The sequence below is a fragment of the Microcaecilia unicolor genome, chromosome 2 (genome assembly GCF_901765095.1).
Source record: "Microcaecilia unicolor chromosome 2, aMicUni1.1, whole genome shotgun sequence".
Classification (NCBI taxonomy): domain Eukaryota; kingdom Metazoa; phylum Chordata; class Amphibia; order Gymnophiona; family Siphonopidae; genus Microcaecilia; species Microcaecilia unicolor.
Window position 1 is genome coordinate 281,520,116 of NC_044032.1, and position 21,683 is coordinate 281,541,798.

Here is a 21,683-nt window from a genome sequence, read left to right on the forward strand (position 1 = left end):
TTCCTATTTTTTTTAGTGTAAGACCATTCCCTGAGAGAAAGCCACACCTGAGGTAAAGGCTATTGTCTACTGGACTAAGGTAAAGGTAAGGTGTGGTTGGCTCCTGGGGGCGGGGCTTGCATTAGTTTATAATTTACTTATATTTGCTATACCACCTTTGCTAACTGTCAGGTCAAAGCAGTTTGCAATCTCCAAATTACATTGGGTTTGAAGAAAATAACTACAAAACTTAACAGGAAAGAACAGATTTCATTCACACTGAGTAATGTAGTCCTATTGCAGAATAGGAGAGTAGAAAAAGAGAGAAAGTATGAGGTGGGTTAACATAGAAGAAAGAAGTAAAGAAAGAAGAAACAGGCATAAACTCAGTGAAAAAGTATCACAATCAGGTTAGAGAGAAGAGAATGCAAGGTGAAAAAGCCAGATCTTTACAACAAATTTGAATTTTTTTGAAAGACAATTTAGCTCTGATAGAAAGGGGCAAGGAATTTCATGAGGAGGGAGCCACAAAAAAGAAGTTCTGTTGTCTAGTAGATTATAATTGGGTTTGTTTGGGGCCAAGTAACATAAGACGGTGATCATTCAAAGAATGGAGCAAACGGGCTGGGGAATATGGAATCCTAAGGGATGATGGGTAAAGAGGAAGACCAATCCTGAACGACTTAAAAATGTTATGGGAAAGTGTTAAGTGGAGAAGAAGTGATCCTTATAGCTGCAATCACTTTGAAAATAGAATGCAGAGTCTGTACTTGAAATGTGGACCAGGAAGCTAGTCCTAAATTATGACTATGGTTATTTCCAAAAGTGGTAACGTCATAGTAAGAAATATAGGATACTTGAAGATTGGAAGGAATCAAGGAATGGGTGAGATCAGAGGGAAGGGTAGGTGGTAAAGAACTTAAGAAATCTGAAATTTTTGAGAAACAGTATAGCACAAGGGTCTCATCAGAGGACCCTAAAGAAGAAAAAGATTCAAAATTAGATGACATTAGTTTAAGAAATATTGAATAAAGCTCCCAGGCAAATCGCACTGCTGCTCCTTGTGATCTTGGGCAAGTCACTTAACCCTCCATTGCCTCAGGTACAAACTTAGATTGTGAGCCCTCCTATGACACAGAAATATCCAGTGTACCTGAATGTAACTCACCTTGAGCTACTACTGAAAAAAGGTGTGAGCAAAAATCTAAATAAATAAATAAAATAAAATTGAGAGCCTTTATTTATTTATTTCAGTACATTTATGGCCTTTTGCCACAGTGATGCAACCCCAAAGCGGCTTACAATGAACCAATTAAAATAAATACATTATAGTTACATTTTAGTGAAAAAAAAGAGCTTTTTGGCCCTTTTAAGATGATAAATATAATACTTTATCTTCAATTTATAACTATCCAGGTTTGACTAAGACTTTAGTTTTCTCCTGTTTAGTTTGGCTTTTCACAATTATCATTTTAATTCTCATAAACCACTGTGGTACCATGGTTTGTTCCATTGGGAAGAAGACGATGTAGAGGGGTCTAAGAGGTGCAAGCTGGTCCAAAGCATTGGAAAGAGTCACGTGTAAAGAAGCCAATCTGTTCTTTTATGTTTAGGGAATCAAAGTTGGAAGGAAAGGAAAAAGGTTACGGGGATAGGTTATGTGAATCAACCTGTGACAAATATCTGGACCATTTAGGAGAAGCTCAAATAGGTGTGTGTGGGGGGGGGGGGGGGGGGGGGGGGGGGGGGGAGAAATGAGCCTTTAATTATAATCATTATGAGAAATATACCCCTCCCCCAGCCTTCACCCATTCTTTTTCTCCCTCATGTACCCTCCTTCCAGCCTTCATCCAGTCTTTCTCTCTCTTATGTATCCCCCAGCCTCTTTCTCTCATATCCCCACAACCTTCACCTAGTCTTTTTCTCTCTTTCTCTCATGTATCCTCAGCCTTTGCTGAATCTCTCTCTCTCTTATGTATCTGTACCAGCCTTCACACTGTCTCTTTTTCTCTCTCATATGCATTCCCCCACCCCCAGCCTTCACCCTGTCTTTCTCTCTCTCATGTATCCCTCAGCCTTTTTCTCTCTTTCTCTCATATCCCCACAACCTTCACCTAGTCTTTTTCTCTCTTTCTCTCATGTATCCTCAGCCTTTGCTGAATCTCTCTCTCTCTCTTATGTATCTGTACCAGCCTTCACACAGTCTCTTTTTCTCTCTCATATGTATTCCCTCAGCCTTCACCCAGTCTTTCCCCTCACCTGGCTTCTGCTGCAGAAGAAACAACAGGATTCCTGATTCCCTACTATTACTTGGCTCTCTGCAAGCTTGAGGTGCTGGGGGTTAGAAGTTCAGGTAGATCTCACGAGACTTGAAACCACGAGACAAACCCAAACTTCTGGCACCAAGTGGCACAAGCTTGCAGAGGTCTGAGTTGCAGTGGAGAAGCAGGATTCCTGCTGTTTGCACAAGAATTGCTAAGCTTCTTCAGGCCAGGTAAAAGCATTTGACGGGCTGGATTTTGGCCCACGAGCCATAGGTTGGACAAGCTTACTATAAGCAATGAGCATGTAGATTACTGCTGTGTTATAAATCATGACAGTAACCTGCAGCACAATACTAAATGTCACCTTTCCTGTCATCGGCTGAACGGTGATTGGCTCAGGCACTGACAAGAAGGGTGATATTAAAAAAAAAAAAAAAACCTTGCAAGAAGCTTGTGAGTAAGTATGCTGTGGGAACGGCCCCGGACCTCATAGTTTAAAGTGAGACAGGATTGATGCCCACTTGTTCCTGTCTCCAGCACCGTCATTTTCAAAATGTCAGTGCCCTGCCACACATGAGGCATCTTGGGATGCACCAGGCAGGATCAGTCTGCTATATAAATACATTTTGATTTATGATACTGTATAATTTGATGTATTTATTTTAAAACATTTTCAGCTTGGTATTCAGCTAGCAGTGGTGAGTGGGTTTTTTGAAACACTAAAAACTACTGACTGGATTAAACCTAGATATTCATGCCATATGGCACTGAATCTTGGCCATACCTACATAACATCCGGGCACAATCGATGACCCAGATATGACCCGGCATGAATAGTCATATCTGGGTCATTGATTGTGCCTGGATGTTATGTAGGTATGGCCAAGATTCAGTGCCGTACTGCATATTTTATTTTTATTTTTTTATTTTAAAAATGTATATAACCCGCACCATCTACTATTCTGGGCGGTTAACCAGACAAAATTAGACTGATATTTAAGTAGTTCTGTTTCCCAGTGTGTTTTGTGGGCACCAGCACTGAATATCATTGGTGCTTGCATAAATTCCAAGTCTGACTTGACTGACCCCTGGATTGACTACAGATTGTGCCAAGTGGTCAGAGCCAATATTCAGTGGCACTGCCTGGTTAAGTGCCGCTAAATATCTGCGAATGGCTAGCTGACTTTTATTTAATTAGTCAGGAGCCTCTCCTGTCTGGTTAAATTGTCTTGAATATCAGGTCCTTTATATGTGAGCAGTTAACAATATTAAAAAGGGTAGTGTTGCATCCTTTACTAAAGAAGAATAACCTTGACCAGGAAGTTACTGACCAGTATCTAGCATCCCATTTCTAGAAAAACTTATAGAACAAATAGTTTGCATTACATTACATTATACTAGACTTATATCCCGCTAATACTATGAATAGTTCCAATCGGGTTACATGTTAAACAGGAGTGAACCACATGTTCAGATGTTACATATTACTCAGTTAATAAGTACAGTAATAATGAAAGAACATTAACTAAAAAAAAATTCTAGACATTGAAATACTTCTGAAATAGAAAAGTCTTAAGTGACTTGTTAAAAAAATAAGCAATTTCCTATTGATCTAATGTAACCAAAGACCGTAACGAATATTACATGTCTCTTCTTCCCCCTTTTCCTCTCTAAGTTCCCCCCAACTGTACCTACGTTACATGTACCTCATTCTACCACAATATCACTTTGTATTCATTCATACCATGTATTTGTTCAGACCGTAATCGGCTAACACCGTTAACGGTTATATGTAAGCCACATTGAGCCTGCAAAAGGTGGGAAAATGTGGGATACAAATGTAACAAATAATAATAATAATCTAAGTTTTAATGGTAAGGAGTTCCAAAAAGATACTGCTTTATAAGAAATAGAAGTAGACAGTAATCCCTTAAATCTGACATTATGTATCGACGGGAAATACAACAGACACTGTCCTCTTAAATGATCAGATTTATAACCAGTAGAAATATTAACCATTTTTACAAGATAGAAAGGGGCCTCACCATGCAATATCTTAAAAACTCAGTGATTGGCTGGAAGAGAGAAACTAGCTAGATCCATCTCAGTCTGGATTCATACCCAATTATGGAATGGAAGCCACTCTTATATTCCTAGTAGAAATCAATGTGAATGAAATTTGTTATATCCTGTCAAGGATTTGCCTTGATATTAGTACTGCTGGATTTCATCAGCTTTTAACAGTGTGGACCACAATATCATATTAGCATAACTAGCAGAAATAGGTATCAATGGCACAGTACTTTCTTGGTTCAGATCTTATCTATCAGATAGACAGCAGTGCACTGATCTGTGGGGTACTACAAGGATCAGTATTACCACCTATTTTGTGGAGTGGAGGAGTGGCCTAGTGGTTAGAGCACTGGTCTTGCAATCCAGAGGTAGTGGGTTCAAATCCCACTGCTGCTCCTTGTGATCTTGGGCATGTCACTTAACCCTCCATTGCCTCAGGAACAAACTTAGATTGTGAGCCCTCCTGGGACAGAGAAATATCCAGAGTACCTGAATGTAACTCACCTTGAGCTATTACTGAAAAAGGTGTGAGCAAAATCTAAATAAATAAATAAAATAAATATCTACCGCATGCTACTAGCCAAACTGATTCAGTCAATGGACACTCATCTCTACATCTCATACCCTTAGAACCTGACTTACTGTCACGTCTGTGGTCGTGACCACCCTCAGACTTACCTTATTTCTGGGGGTCAGCATCTATGCTGGCTTCTGTCTGTTTCTGTGTTAGTCTTGTCTCTGTCTCTGTGTGCTGATTGCTTCACTAGACCTCACCTGTGTGGCCTATGCCTCTCTGAGGAGCCAGCATCTAAGATGGCTCCCGCTTGTTTTGTGCCAGCTTCCAAGATGGCTTCTGCCTGTTCTTCCTATGTGTTCCAAGCCTCTCCTTGGTGTGAGTGTGTTCCCTGCTCCTGTCCTGCAGTAGGTGACATCATCAGTGAGAGCCTTCATAAGGAAGTGCTGTGCTTGCATTCAGGGCCTTTGCATAGTAAGTAAGAGTGTTATGCCATAAGGTCTTGAGGTTAGTGAGTGCACTGTTGTGCTGCTACTTAGCCTTTCTCTGGGGCTCTTGCCCATCTGCTATTTGTGTCTGTGGACTGTCAGTCCTTCTGTGTGGGCGCTGCCCTTCTGCTTTGTGTTTGTGGACTGCTAGTCCTTCTGTGTGGGCGCTGCCCTTCTGCTTTGTGTCTGTGGACTGCTAGTCCTTCCTTTGCCTTGCTCTGCTAGTTCCTGGTTCTTCTTCTGTCTGCTCTGCCTAGCTTGCGTGTATACCCTGAGTCCTGTTTCTGCCAAGCTTGCTTGTATTTCCTGAGTCCTGTTTCTGTCTAGCTTGCTTGTATTTCCTGAGTCCTGTTTCTGCCTAGCTAGTGAGTATATCCTGAGTGTATATCCTGAATCCTGTCTCTGTCTAGCTAGTGTGTATATGCTGAGTGTATATCCTGAATCCTGTCTCTGCCTAGCTAGTGTGTATATCCTGAGTGTATATCCTGAATCCTTTCTCTGCCTAGCCTTTGTGTACGTATTGTCCCCTTGGTCTGTCTTGTGTTTCTGACTTAGTGGCTGCATGCAGCTTTCCGTCCGAGTCTAGTATTTAGCCTATTCTCCTTCGTGTACCCAGGATCCAGGGTGGGTCCTCTGGATCTTCAGTTCCTGCCTTATCCTGCAAGTCCTGCCGGCCACCCGCACTCTGGAGCTCAACTCCGGAGGAACGGTGGTCAAGCACAGGTGAAGTTGTTCCTGTTCTGCCTGTTCTAGTTGCCTGCCTCAGTTCTACTCCAGTCCAGAGTTCCAGTCCTGCTTTTCTGTGTATCCAGTTCCTGCTTTTCTGTGTATCCAGTTCCAGAGTGGTCTTGCCTGCCACTGCCGCTCCTCGGCAGTGGCCCAAGGGCTCACGTATTCCGGTTCTGCCTCGAGAACCCGACACTTACCTACACCCTTGAATGAATTGGATACCTGTTTAGCAGCAATTCAGGAATGGGCTACAAACAACAAACTTGCCTGAACCCAAATAAACCTGAACCCCTATGATTACCTAATAAAAACTGAGCACATACCTGAGATAAAAATCTCTTTTGAGAGATACAAACTCCCACTTAAATCACAAGTCAGGAACCTTGAACTACAACTGGACTCAACAATTAAACTGATCCCCCAAATTACAAGCAACCTTCAAGAGCTACGCGTATCATTTGCAACAACTATGCTGCTGCTTTCTATACATTGAATAGGCAAGTCTTGAAACTTTGGTTGACATCATGAAAACATCAGGACTGGATTATTGTAATGCATTGTACGCTGGTCTGACTACAAAGGGTTTGCACTGGCTCCAATTGATTCAGAATGCTGCAGCAAGACTGGTAGAGAGTTGTAAGTGATGTGGCCACGTCACATCATTTCTGCAAAAACTTCACTGGCTACAAGTACAATATAGGGCTAAATTTAAAGTTCTGTGTCTGATCTTCAAGGCCCTTAAGGAAATGGACCAGACTACTTGAAGAACAGAATTTCTCTTTACACACCTCTAGGGTTGCTATGGTCCTCCCAAGGAGTATCCCTAATCTCACCCTCGCCAAAGGACATCATACATTGTGACACCCGCCAACGAGCCTTCTCCAGAGTAGTCCCCGCATTCTGCAATGCACTCCCTGAAAGGCTTTGCTCAATGCAAGATTTTGTGTACTTCAGTAAGCAGGCGAAAGCTTGACTCTTTTCCCAAGCTTTTAATGGAAGAAACAACTAATTTGTTAGTCTTACACATACACACAGACAAAAGGACTAACACCAGTCTGCACACATCTTAGCAGGACTTGCTTATCTTCTTTTACTATAGCTGAGATTATTTTCATGCATCTTTGACTTCGTATGCAATGTTATTTAAATTAGCCCCCTTATTTTCTAAATCTGTTACTTTTTCTTGTCTGTCTATATGTTCCACCTCAACTTACACCCTATGCTGTCTGTTAAAATGTTTTATTGTGTATTGTATCGACATTGTAAATAGCATACTATGTCATATTGTGTACTGTTATTTGAATATTTTTACTGCTGTAATTGTTGATTTCCTATGATCGACTTGTTCTTGCTGTACATCGCCTTGGGTGAATTTCTTCAAAAATGTGGTAAATAAATCTTAATAAATAAATAGTATTGAATTATTTTCTGGCTTTTAAAATGGGCAGAGTAGATTGGTCGTCATATTACATGTTTGTAGCTAATCCTTTACTTTATAGTTATTTGGAAGCCCTTTTAGCTTGAACAGTGCAGCTGCTGCTATTGGACCCAAATGTAGATGGTTTTAGTTTACAGATGCCACTTTTTATGAATAAGTAAACAAGTTAAAAAAAGAGCATGTTCTATCAATGTTTCCTTTTAAGTAGACACAGGTTAGCATAATTACTGTGTGTTGAACTTGTATTAACGTTCTTTCGTCCACTAGACCCTATCAGCATGGAGCAGATATGCTGGCTGCAATTTCTCAGGTGTTGAATGAATGCTCAAAACCCGATCAAGCTACACCTGCAGCCTTAGTATTACAAGGTCTTCATGCACTCTGCCAAGCTGAGGTAGGATTAATTTTGATATGCCTTTCAAAACTTGTTTTCTCATTTGTTTTTCTGTTATGTTCAGAGCCTGCTTCCAAATCATAATCTGTACTAACAATCTCTTTTTGAAATTAATTCTGCTGTAACCTTTACTCTAGAGTTTCTCAGTAATTATCATTCTTTCCAATTCATTTGTAAAGGGGTAGAGAATGTCTGCCTTGAGGCAAAATAATTCTCTGAAAATTTAATGGAACTGGACCAAACTTGGCATTGGTAAAAGCCAGTAAAAAGGTACATTGAGCTAAAAATTGGAACATTGGATTGGCGGGGAGGGGGGGGGGGGTTCCAAAGAAATAACCTCCCCTCAAAAATAACACATTGCATTTCTATGGGAGAAGCTGTTCCAGTTTGTGCAGCATAGAAGCTTAAGTACAGTGAATTAAGTACAGTGGAACATAGCAACCAACAACCAGCCTCCAAATCTACCCCCTCCCAAACTACACTCACCATCGCTCAACTTCCCACCAACCTACTCCCCACAAATACCCCTCCAGCTATGCCCTTACCCCATCCTCTCTTATACTTTCCTGACTTGTTTTCACTTTCCATGACCAGAAGAATTGTTTTGTATTTTGTTGCCAGTTTTAACTCACTACACTGTTTTGTGGCAGAAGCTGAATTATTTTTTACTGATTTTTTTTAGGCATAGAAATAAAGTTCAACAGTAAGATGCAGTGGTACCATTATATTAACATTGCCCACTGAATTTTGTGACCAGCTCAACTTGTACTCCCTTCCCCTGGTCAGATTGTTGGAACAGTGGTTAATCAAGCACATTCAAGCAACAAATACATTTCGGAGTCCATTCTATAACCTAGGCACTCACATTTATGTGTGCATTACTTGCATAAATGTCTAGAATAGTAGTATTTACACATGAACAGGGTGATTCAAAAAAAGTAACTAGAGTTTTTTTTGCTGTTTTCTCAGCAACCGCTTGGAATTTCAGTGTGAAATTTTACAGCTTTATTTGTTGTTACTATCTACGTTGATGTGCTGAGTGGAATGAGATTATCTTTAAACATGGGGAAGTTACAGACTTTTTAGTGTAACCACCGAGTGACTTTCATGTGTTAAAAAATATTTGCACTGTAAAACTACCATTATTTGAAAAATACAACGGAGTACTAGTTTACTGTTAATGGTACCACAGTGATGTAGATTTTTGTAAACAATAATTTGAATTTAATTAATTTATATATGATGATATGATAATTTACAGATAATTTCTTTTTAAAAGCATTTCGGATTGGAATGGCAATCATGGGTAAGGTGTCTGTAGTGGACAAAATGAGAATCCAGACACTGGATGAACAAGGTTTCGGTCAAAGACTGTTAAGAATTTCCCAAAGTGACTGAAGCCCTGTGCTAAAGCTGGGGGAGACATTTTCAGCATTCACAATGACTGCAAAAGTCCGACACATTGTTGATTGTGTTGTTTGAATGATGTTATTTTACTATGTTTTAGCTCAAACATTTTTAAAGGACAAAAATCGCTAGGTAGTAAAGCTAAAATGTCAGTAACTTCATCATAGCTTAAGATAATTAAATATTGTTTAATAGTAGTATAGAAGTACGATGACTAGATAAGTAAGTAAAATTTCTCAGTGAAATTCAAAGTGTTTGCCTCACCCTGTATGTATGCACTTAATGCATGTGACAAACTGAATATGGAAAAGAGCAAGATTCTTTGGTTCCGGAATCAAGGAGCAGAGGTTTCAGCTTCACTAACACTACCCAATGACAGCTCCTTCCCAGTTGAATTTGAAACCAGAGCGCTTGGGGGTCATCCTTCACTCCTCCCTATCATTTACATCCCATATCAACCAACAATGGAAGAAAACAATGTTCAAAATGAGACTACTTCGTCTTATCAGGTCATACTTTGATCAAAAAGCCTATGCGCTACTGGTACAAATGCTTATTGTACCGCACCTGGACTACCGTAATGTCCTATTGTATGGCATTAAGAGCAAATATTTTTTAAAACTACAGATCATACAGAATACAGCGGCAAGATTAATTTTCAAACTGAATAAATACACTAGCGTTTCATCTTATCTTACAAAAATACACTGGTTACCAATAGCTGAAAGAACTAAGTTTAAAGTCGCCTGTCTAATCTTCCAGATTCTTCAAGGTTCTACCTCTGAACTGCTGATTAAATTCTCATCTGTTTGAACTCTTCACGCATATAGACTGGAAAAACAATTAATCTTAGCCCCACTGTTCTACAATGGAATCTGACTCATAAGATCTTCAACTCGCTCTTCTCGGTATCAGGGATCGCATTATGGAACCCCCTCCCTCTGGCTATCATATCAGAGAATAACTACCTCAGCTTCTGGAAGAAGCTAAAAACTTTCTTCTTCCCAAAGACTGCTACATAACAATGTCTGGTCATCATTCCCTCAACGGACTTTTAGAACTATCACATGTAATTCTGACAACAATCACACAGTATAACGCTTTATAACATTATTGGGATTTGTTAACCGTCTTTATGAAGAGATTCACCCAAGGCAGTGTATAGCAGGTACAGTTTAACATAAAACTTACAATTTTGTTAACAGCATAACAATAGTAAAATAGCCAAGAATAAACATGAATACAATAAGTGAGGTAAACTTGAAAACAGTAAATTGAAACCTAATAATAGAACTACCATGAAATAGTATTAAAAATATACACATTTAACTGCAATGGAATTGAAATACCAGAGATATAATACAACGTTAGCATAATACTAATGATGCACCTAATAAGCATGCATTAGAACATTCAGCTAACATAGATATGATGCTAAAGATTTTCTACATATCTAACCAATAAGATTGTATTCACCGAATGTCCTTCTTCTAATATTGTAACTGCTGTTCTACTAATGTAAACCGCACTGAACCCTAAACGGGATATTAGCAGTATATAAGTCCTAACTTGAATTGAATGTATATGCCAGCATGCTGCCTGAGTGTTAATCTGCAAATAGCTGCTTAATTTAGCATGTTTTTTGTGATGGGGTGGGTACACAGGGAGGAGCAGGGGTGGGAAATAGGTGGAGCTCCAACTTACACGCATAATTTACAGAATACTCTGTTGCGCACATCCCTACCACAATTGAGTGCTTCCACTTACACTACCTCTGACGTAAATGCGGGCAATTGAATGTTAGGCACATCTATACTGGGTTGCATTAGTGTTCTCTATGGAACCTAGGTGCCTAGGTTCCTTTATAGAATAGGATCCTATGATGTGACCTCAGGGTGCTTAATTAGATGTGCCCACTGTTACGTCCCTCACCTGTACGACGCTCCTCCCAGCTAGGACGAGGATCGGGAGGGTCTGTTTTGGTTTCCTAAGTCTGGCAGCCGTCATCCGACTTAGAGCAATTGTTCAGCCATCTTGGATAGATCAGATCCCAGGAAGCCATCTTGGACTAACGAAGACAGGAAGGAAGCCCATATTTGGTCCTTAGAACTCTGCTGATGGGGGCAGCCATCTTGGTTTAGCTGCACATGCTTTAGCCTAATTCCTCCTCTACTTAAGGCACTGCCTCCAGCCCTTCAGTGCTTCGGCTTCTGCTGTTCAGAGGTTGTGGTCTGCATCCGTGTTCCTGAGTTTCCTGTGTTTCGACCTTGGCTTGTTTACTGACCACGCGTTGTGTTGCTGCCTGCCTTTTGACTCTGGACTGTGTTTTGACTATTCTCAGCTCTACTGCTTCCCTGGCGCTTGGACTGTGTCTGTTGGATACCTGTCTGGTTGGTGGTCCTGCAACCTCATAGGTTCCGGAAGTCCTGCTGGCCGCTTGAACCCAGGGGCTCAACTCCTGGGGAATAGTGGCTGAGCACAGGTGAAGCTAGGGGTTGTCTGGCTGCCTGACCGAGTGCGGTGCACGCCATCTTCACCGTGCTCAGTCGGGGCACAAGGGCTCACATTTCCAGTCATAACACCCACTCAAGTGGCGTCCTCATGTCCCCCATCCTGCTCTTCCCCTCCAGCACCATCCAATCCCCCCCTCTCACACTTCAGAGCCGCTGGTCTCCTGTATCACAGAAGTATGACCTTCATCTTCCTTGGATGATGATTGCCAGACAGAGTATACAATGGTGGTTGTCTCCCAGAAATTTGACCGTTGGAGCTTCTTTTCCAATAACACAATGGGAGGTGGTGATAATGGACGCAAGCAAGTCTGCTTGGGGAGCTCATTACAAGTTCCATCTGGCAAATAGCACCTGGATGGAACAAGAGTCTCAGTGGTTGATAAATTGCTTGGAGCTCAGGGCAGTGCGGTATGCCTTATATGACTTTGCTCTCTTTCAGGTGGTGGCCCCGATGTGAGTTTTCTCCAACAGTGTGATGGTGGTGGCTTATATCAACAAGCAATGCAGGACCTACAGCTGTCTGATGGCAGTGGATGCAGCCTCCCTCATGAGTTGGGCAGAGAAAAATCTTCTCTGCTTGTCAACAGCACATCATTGGGTCCTTGAATGTGGAGGTGACCTTTCTCATCAGGCGCTCCTGGGACTTAGAAAAAATCCAGATAGGGTTTTCAGCTGAGAGTGGACAGATGGGGTTCTTTGCTTCTGTACTTGATGGCAACGAAAAGGAATGCCAGTGTGTCCAAGTTCTTCAGCCATTGGAAATGACTGGGCTTGTTGGGGAATGAATGCCCTTCTGAAGCCCTGGCCGGAGACATATCTATTGCATGTTTTCCCTTCTATCCCCGGATTGGTCACGGAGGCCATGGTATGTGGACCTGATTCGACATCTGGATGGGGATCATCTCCATCTTCATCAGGAACACGGCCTACTGAAGCAAGGTCTGGTGCTCATGGAGAATCCAAAAAGGTTATTCTGTTGTTGTCATTGCTACCTTGCAAAGCAAAGTACACAAGAGTGGAAGTAAACCAATTCCAGATGACCAGCCCGGAAGACCCAGTAGTAAGAGCACCAAAAATAAAGTTTATTGGGACCCTACACGGTCCCTGTTTCTGCTACAAAGCCTCCCTCAGGGGTCAAGAAGGCATTTATGGATGAAGCATCTGAACCACTAGAGAAGAGGTGCAATTGTGCTACATGGTGCAGTCCACAGTCTGCAATGAGAAGTAAAGCTACCTTGCTTCAGGCTCAGAAACACTGTACATTCATGGGATATGTGAGGGTGTGGAGTACGTTTGAGACTGGTGTTCTGAGCATGGACATTCTCCCTTCTGTGCTCAGATTATGCACATCCTAGCATTTCTCCAGGTAGGTCTTCAGAAAGGATTGATGTTGGTTTCTGTAAAAGTTCAGGTTGCGGCTTTGGCATGTTTTATGGGCCGACTAAAGAAGACATTTCTTGCTGCTCATCCAGATATTGTTCAGTTCGTGCAAAGAGCAGGCTGCTTGCAGCCTCCCTTTTGTATGCCCTGTCCAAAGTGAGATCTTAATTAAGTCCTTTGCGCTCTTCAGAAGTCTCCTTTTGAGCAACTCCAGAAGATCTCCTTGTAAGATCTTACACTAAAGACAACATTCTTGGCGGTTGTTGCATCAGCATGTAAGGTTTCGGAGCTCTAGGCTGTCTTGTTGGGCTCCCTTTTTCTGCTATTCAGAGGCGGGACTCTCCCTTTTTCTTTCTTTTTTTCCGTAAATGATATCAGCATTTTATCTTAACTAATCTGTAGTGCTTCTATCCTTTTGCAGAGAGGATTTAGAGGCTCAGTATTCTTTCTTGAAGCATCTCAATATGCGTAGAGTCCTCATTAAATATCTGGAACCTCAAATGAGTTTCGCAAATCAGACAGTTTGTGCTTTTTAGTAAGCAGAGGTTTCACCTCATGGCTTCAGAGCCCATCGTTGCAAGATGTCTGAAGGAGGCTATCACTTCAGATTATTTGCTTGCTGGGAAGCTGGCTCCTCAGGCCTTGCAGGCCCACTCCACTCATTATTTTATAGACCACTATCATATCTCCCTTCAGCCATCTTTTCTCCAAGTTGTATGCTGCCTCGATTTTAACATATGGCCTGTATTAGGAACTGTCCAGTCAGGTCCAGTATATGCCAGGGTGTACCTTTGACAACGCTCGCATGTCTTATGTAACCCCATGACTTCATGGTTAGAGGATTGAAAATATCTTTGCGAGGTCAACATTTCCCCAATCGTCTTCCCTCTTATGAGTGATAACTGGAAAATCTTCAAAACCAGAATACAGCTGTAATATATGCCACTGTGTTTTCATAATTTGAACAATTTGATATGTGTATGAAGAAAAAGGCAGTACACGTGTTAAACGATCTTGTTCCGTTGTTACTTTGTCTTCTAATAATAGGGATCTCTGAGCAAAATGTGCTCTTAAATATGTCTACCTTTAAAGCTATACTTGGGTATCCCCATTCAGCAAATTGTGTTGTCAAAATCTGGGACTCTCATTTAAAATCCTCCAACGTCGTTCAAATCCTTTTTTTATGATGGGTTTATGTTATGTGTTGTTATTTACTGTAAATTTATTTGGCTTATGAATTTGTGTTTTTATGGATATTTTGATTATATGTTTTTGTGGTATAGCTTTTAGGGGGTCTTTTACTAAAGATTAGCACATATTGGGGCCAGTTTACTAAGGCATGGTAGGCCAACCCAATGCTAAAAGAGCACTACCACGGGACGTGCTGAGGCATCCTACAGTAGTGTTTTGCTTAGAGTGTGCTTATCCTGTGCTGGAAAATATTTGTTATTTTTCAGCACGGTAGGTGTGTTTGGGGACGGAGAGTAAGCATGTCTGTGCTAATCAGGCAGCATGAGCACATTACCGCGCACTACCTGATTAGCAAGGGAGTAGCTCAGGAGTTAAATAGGTGGTGGTAATGGCCACATGCTAATGGGGGAAATTAGTGTGTGTCCGTTACAAAAAAAACCCCAAAAAACCTAAACATGGCCATTTTACTGCCGCGTTAGAAGTGGCTGCATCATACAGGAAACCCACGTGCTGACATCAGCATCGGCCACTTTTTAGCGCAACTTAGTAAAAGGACCCCTTTATCTGTAGCAGGACTCATAAGAATAAAATGGGTCTTGTGGCATATAACATGCACTAATTTGGTAAAAGATCCCTTTATTGTTTTATTGTTAAAATCTTTTTAAAATATAGATTTCCTATATAGGAGGTGAGAAGGATTTTTGTCTTGTTATAATTTTTTTTTCTTAATGATTTTTTTTCTTTTTCTTATTAGCTAGGTTTTTTTTGACACATTGTTTGTAAGAATTTAGCACCCCTGTTTACTAAGCCGCTCTAGTGGCTGCCGGGTGCTAATGCCAACACAGCAAATTCACTTTGAATGGGCTGTGTCGGAATTGCCACATGGCAGTCGCTACATGGCTTAGTAAACAGGGGGGGTAGGAATTTGTTGATTTTTTTTTTTTTTTTTTGGAGGTTGGTGTACCAGCTCATGTGACAAGTAAAACAATAGTCCCCTGTTTTTGTTTGTTTGTTTGTTTTTTAAATAAATGGCCCTGTTTTATAAATTGGGCTGTTTTTTGCATTTCAGATATTTTTCTTGGGTGGTTCGTGAGCTTGATCTTGTCCTATTTGGGCTTAGCTGCCAAGCAGATGCTAGAGCACGAAGTCAGCGTTTAAAAGGCTGCTCCACTATGGCAGTAAACTTCCAAGCTGTCTTTTACTGTACTGAAAAGCTGGTGGCTGCTTTGTAAGAAAAGAAAAAAAATTATAGCTTTGGATTTCCTTTTCCTTTTTTATGAATTGTTTCTATCATGTTGAAGAGAGAGTGGCTGCTTATTTTGGAGAATTTTTCTGGAGATTTTTTTTAAAGCTACGTTCTCTTATATAATTTTTGGAATTGCTTTTTCTTTGTCTCTAGGTTTAAGTTTTAGCGCTTCTCTGGGCAGTTTTACAGTTTTGGTGGTCTTGCTCTCTTACGTTTAATAGATTAGTTGTCCATCTTTGACCAATAGTCCAGTGCCGTCAAGAGGTATTCTTTTTAATCACCTTATGCAAGCAACATGCCAAAAAATATGTTAGGCTGTTGACGTTGTAGATTTTTGGCATGTGCATTTTGTACCTCCTTATTTTAAATTTACTTTTTGAATTAATAAACTTTGCTGTATTTATCCTGCTGGTTCTCACATTGCTCTTCAATGCTGTCTGAGAACTAGGGAGGCCAGGATTCAAATCCCACATGTTTTTTGTGAATTTGGTCAAGTAACTTAACCCTACATTTCCCAAGTGTAAAATTAAATTGTAAGTTGTCTAGGGTCAGGGACATACCTATTGTGTCTGTAACTCACCTTGCACTACTATTGAAAAGTCATGAACTAAATTCAAAATCCATTGCTTTACAATTTTCTGCAGGTTGTTGACATTCAGTCCACCTGGAATGCATTCTCCTCAAAGCTAAGCTGTGACACACGACCCTTAATTTTGAAAACACTGCATGAACTCTTTGCCCTGGTGCCTTCACTGATAGTGAAAACTGAAGAATATGAGGTAGGTAGATGTAATGTGTACATCACTTTGGGAGTCTTTACTAAAGTGCGTTAAGTTCTTTTTTAGTTACTGCACTTTAAATGCAAAGCTTATGTGGTAAATGCAGAGGGTGCTGCATGCACTACACTGAGCAGACACAGTGACCCACATCCCATGCTTTCTAGTGTATAGCACTGTGTACATCTAGTAGTGCTATAGAAATAAGTAGCAGTAGCAGACATCACAGATGCACCCATGCACCTGTGCTATCTGCCGAAGCATGGATTGTGGGCCACAGCACAAAAATAAAAGAGGCTACTGTGTAAATTCACCACCCCCCCATCCCACTGCGCAATCAGCACTTTCTAGCCTGGAGAGCAACAGACCAAACAATTATGCCCCCCAGATTCAACCAAGCTCCTCCTCCAGACAGGGCCGTCCAGAGTAGAACCCCCACAGCTACCATACTTCAGTTTGTCTCTGTCTCCCCTATGCGCCTGGGACTCACCCAGGTGTTTCCCTGGTAGTCTAGTGAAGCAGAGATAGGGTTTTACCATATTTTGTCCCCCAAAAAGGAGGACAAGTGCCCTGCCCTCACCACACGCCCTGCCCCGCCCCTTTCATACCACGCCCTCGTTCCGCCCCCTGTCACATTTTCCCCTCCCCCGTGTCACACACCCCGTCATCCCCCCTCCCCCTCCCCGTCACCCCCCTTCCCTTACCTTATTACTGCCCTGGTGGTCTAGTGACCTCTTTGGGGCAAGAAACAGCCCCCTCTTTTCTGCCCGGAGCGCTGCCATGCATGCATCCTTCCTGTTGGTGATCTCGGCGCCGATTCAAAATGGCCGCTGAGAGTTGAAGTCTCGTGAGGTCACTTCAACTCTCAGCGGCCATTTTGAATCGTCGCCGAGATCACCAACAGGAAGGATGCATGCAGGGCAGTGCTCCGGGCAGGAAAGAGGGGGCTCTTTCCTGCCCCGAAGGCGGAAGAGGTCATTAGACCACCAGGGTAGTAGTAACTAAGGGGAGGGGAGGCTAGCAATCTGCCCGTTTGTCCGGATTTCTGGACAAACGGGCAGGCTGGCGGGCGGGCCGTCCTATAGGTGCCATTTTGAACCCCAGTGGCTAGCAGGGTAGGAGCATTAAGGATCCCTCTTGCTGTGCTACACTAGACTACCATGTGGAAAAGGGAATTTATAAAATTTCATGGCTGTGTATGTGTGTTTAAAGTAGGCATATGGAATGTGTCTACTGTTACATGATCTGTGTATAACAGTTCCCAGGGGTATAGTTTGGGCAAAGCAGAGGCAGAGTAGTGATGTATGTACAGATTTTATAAAATATGTACCTATACACATTGAGTAGATACATCTACACTTCTTTCAGAGCAGGTGTAAATTTGTTCATGGCCATTTATGTGCTGTTGAGGCTGCTTCTGGGGGTCTGCTTTCTAAAGATACATAGAACCCTATGTAGGCTTTATTAAATAGGTTTAAAATAGCCTTTTGGACTCGCACATAGATGTCCTTTTATAAAGTTGCCCTCTATGCAGTAATTAGGGGGGTCTTTTACTAAAGATTAGTATATATTGGGGCCCTTTTACAAAGGCATGGTTTACAAGCAAAAAAGTGCTTTTAGAAAATTGTACGGCTTTACATGCACATAAAACGTATGTGATTGGAAGTTGTATGCCTATTTTTATATGTTCTGTGTGTAGGCATTACTAGGGGCATAGTTTGGGCAGAGCAGAGGTGGTGTTGCAGTATGTGTATGTATTTTACATAACACACAAATACAAGCTTAGAGTACATACATACATACAGTACGTACATTTATACCAGCTTTGGAGTGGATGTAAATGTCTGCATCAGCATTTGAGTGCTGTCGATATCTATAAAGGTATATGAGTGCCTATGTTCCCTTTATAAAATAGGCTTTAAAATTGAGAAGGGGGAAGGATTTAGCTCATGCCTTTCTCCGTCTTAGCTCAAGGTGAATTACATTCAGGTACAGTAGGTACTTTTCTGTCTGAGGTAATGGAAGTTAAGGGACAAAGCTTCCCTGGTTCTCAGCATGCTGCTCCAGCTATTAGGCTACTCTTCCTCCATGTTTTTGGAGGCACCCTGTTATAGAATAAGGGGGTTAGGTCCTAATTTTATAACATGGCACCTAGAATTACATGCTAATTGTGTGTTTACATTTATAGAATACTAGTACTTAGGTGGATAAGTGCTAGCTGAATGCTCAGCCCTGTTCTATAAATGAAATACATATAAAGGGGTGTTCATAGGAGTGGAGCATGAGTAGGACCAACATTTATGTGTGTAACTTACAGAATATTGTAATTAGTGCTAAATTGCAGCATTTAGATGCATCCACTTACTCCTGCTGTTGACATTGCATAAGTGGGAGTGCCTAATTGCAGGTGCATGATGCCGTTTTACACTAGTACTGTGTTCTATAAGTGAATTTTGGCATCCAGATTCTGTTACAGAATTAGCACTTAGCATGCAGGTGCCTACATTGTGATGCCTGGTTTAGAATTGGTCCCTAAAGGTCTGTTGTATGAAGGTGATCTGGGAAAGTTCATGTGGTAGAAAATTGTTCTCTAATTCTTATGTTGGTGTAATAAAAAACATTACAATCTGGAATGATCGCTGTTTCATCCATGAGCAATACAGCTATTACAAATCTGTGCTACAGAACAGGGAGCTGGAATGATTGTCATTTGTATGAAAGAATAGCTTTTCCTTTTGGCACTCTGTTCCCTATTTTCACTTTTAACTGCCCTAAATTATGGAAGGTTTACTGTTATCTGGATGCATGTATTTTCAGTGATCGTTATGTTGAATACTCTCAGCCATTTAAAAAAAAAAGTAATTTCCTTGACTTAAGAAAAAAAAAAAAGTTCAGACAGGTGCTACAATGAATTTTCTTTATTCCTTCTTTTTCTATACACAGAAATTTAAAGCCAACGTGGTCAGCTTCCTCTGGAATCACACTCAGAACAAGGTAGGATCAATATTTGACACAAGGTTGACTGTGACACTCTTAAAAGGGTTTAAGTATAGCACATTTATGTGTTAGGGTATTTCTTGGCTTTTTTAAGGTTTACGAAGTGCTGTAAAAAATAATGTGCAATTCTAGTAAATAATATGGAACTTTTGGAAGTGTACCTCAATCTCAGTTTAAAAAAAAACAGTTCAGGTTATTAAAAAATAAAAACTGTACTCATAAACCCACTAGCCAGTTGTAGCCAGCTGTGGCACATACTGTGAGCAGTGTTATTCCCCCCCCCCCTTCCCCTCTTTACCAAGACTTCTGCTCTAAACACTCTTATAGAATTTCACAACTTCACAAATAGAATTTAGTCCTTGAGAGAACATTAAGTCCTAATCAGCCAGGCTTCAGAGCAGCTTATGGAACTTAAAAACTCTTGACTTTGTTATTGAATGGTATTTGAGCAGCATTGGATAGGGGTCAGGTTGTCCTTGCCATCTCATTGGATTTAGCTATTTCCTTCCTATCCGATTGTATGTTTTTAATGCAGTGCCGTAGCAAGGGTGCCTGACACCCGGGGCGGGTCGCCGCTGCGCACCCCCCCCCCCCGGGTGCAGGGCACGGCACCCCCCCTGAAACGCACCCTACCTTTCAGCAGGAGGCAGGTGGGAGGGCCGATCCGCCCCTAGTGCACGTCACTGGGAGCTGCGTCGGCTCTGCTGCTTCCCTGCTTTCTCTGCCCCGGAACAGGAAGTAACCTGTACTGGGGCAGAAAGAGCAGGGAACCAGCGAGCCGACACCCCCCAGCGCGTGCACCCGGGGCGGACCGCCCCACCGCCCCCCCATTCCTACGCCACTGTTTTAATGTCATGGGTTTATTGGATGCTGTGTGCTCATCCCCAAGGATCCTCATTGTCACCATTATTGTTTAATATTTACTTGCACCTTTGGTGCACATGGTTCAGCAATATGCTATAGGAGTTTGTATATACTGATGGCATTCTGTTAGTGGGATATAGTTCTCCACATTCCCATGATCTTTCATCTTTATAGGACTGTCTCATTGCCATTGCAAATTGGCTTAAACAGCATAGACTGATCTTGAATGTGGAGACTAGGGCTTGTTGATTGGTGGTCATTTACCTCATCTTTTTTTAATGCCAAAAAAGTTTTTGGAAGGTCAGGTTCAGTTATGTGACTGTTTTTGTACCTGGGTGTGGTTTTGGACTCAGGGTTCTGATTTGAGCAGCAGGTGTCACAGATGATTCATTCTGGATTTTATGTATTGCAGATGTTACGCGCGATTTGACCATATGTGGCTTTGCATGCTCTTTTATATTCATTACTTATTTCAAAATTGGATTATAGTAATGTCTTATATAATGGTATTAGTCGTTATCTTTTGAAATGTTTGCGGCCCTTGCAGAATACTGAGATTAGATTGTTAAGGGGTATAAAGCAGTAGGAACATATTACTCCCCTTTATGTTAAATATCATTGGCTTCCGGTTGAATATAGGCCTATGTATAAGATTCTGGTTTTGACACACAAGGTGATGTACCAGGGGACTCCGTCATATTTGATATCTTTACTCTGTCCTTATACTCCAGGTAGAGTGTTTAGGTCTATTAATATTTCTTTGTTAAAACTCCCTGCATCTGTTGAGGCTCATTTGGCCTCCATGTGAGAGAGTTCCTTTTTTTGGCGTATTCCAGGATTATGGAATCAGTTGCTGGTGGAGGTAAGTGTGAAGTTTCTTTGAAACAGATTAAAGTAAAACTAAAAACTTGTTTTTTTTCCAGAAGGCTTTCAGGCAAGTCAGCTAGAAAGAAAGCAATGCATGAGGGTAATCTGGGTATGAAATGACTGTTGCTTTGAGTGAATTTTTCCTGTCGTATAATTTTATGGCGTTCTTTTCTAATATTTATTTATATTATTATAAATCACTCTGACTTGTTTAAATAGAGTGGTATATCAAATCTTTTAAAACTATTAAACTGTCATATTAAAGGTCCAAGTTATTGAATAAACCAGAGAAGACCCGCATTGTGAATGATCTTAGATATAGGTTCCAGATTCTAATAAATTGCTTTTTGGCTTTAACCAAGATGTTCCAGTAGAGGGTCTCTTGTTTCCATGATGTTAGAATTCTTTTAAGAGCAGCAGACTGAATATTTTAGTACAGAAAAACAAAACTTATATTTCTGGTAGAGTGCTGTGGCACAGATGTTCTGCAAAGCAGAAGTTTCTATATCCCCTAAGGTTTTTGGTTGGGAGGTGGAGGTAGCAGGGTTATTTTACTTTGCATA

At 41.3% G+C, this 21,683-nt stretch overlaps 1 protein-coding gene and 1 non-coding gene across 2 annotated transcripts in view; both read left to right on the forward strand.

Moving 5' to 3' along the window:
* The window catches only part of FOCAD (focadhesin), a 438,419-nt gene that overhangs the window by 176,239 nt on the left and 240,497 nt on the right, over window positions 1–21,683 (forward strand). Inside the window, 3 exon segments of the mRNA XM_030194211.1 lie at window positions 7,753–7,879; window positions 16,261–16,395; window positions 19,336–19,386. Coding sequence (XP_030050071.1) covers window positions 7,753–7,879; window positions 16,261–16,395; window positions 19,336–19,386 — 313 coding nt within the window.
* Window positions 4,640–4,714, forward strand: TRNAA-UGC. The gene has a single exon. It is a non-coding gene; the product is annotated as a tRNA-Ala (tRNA).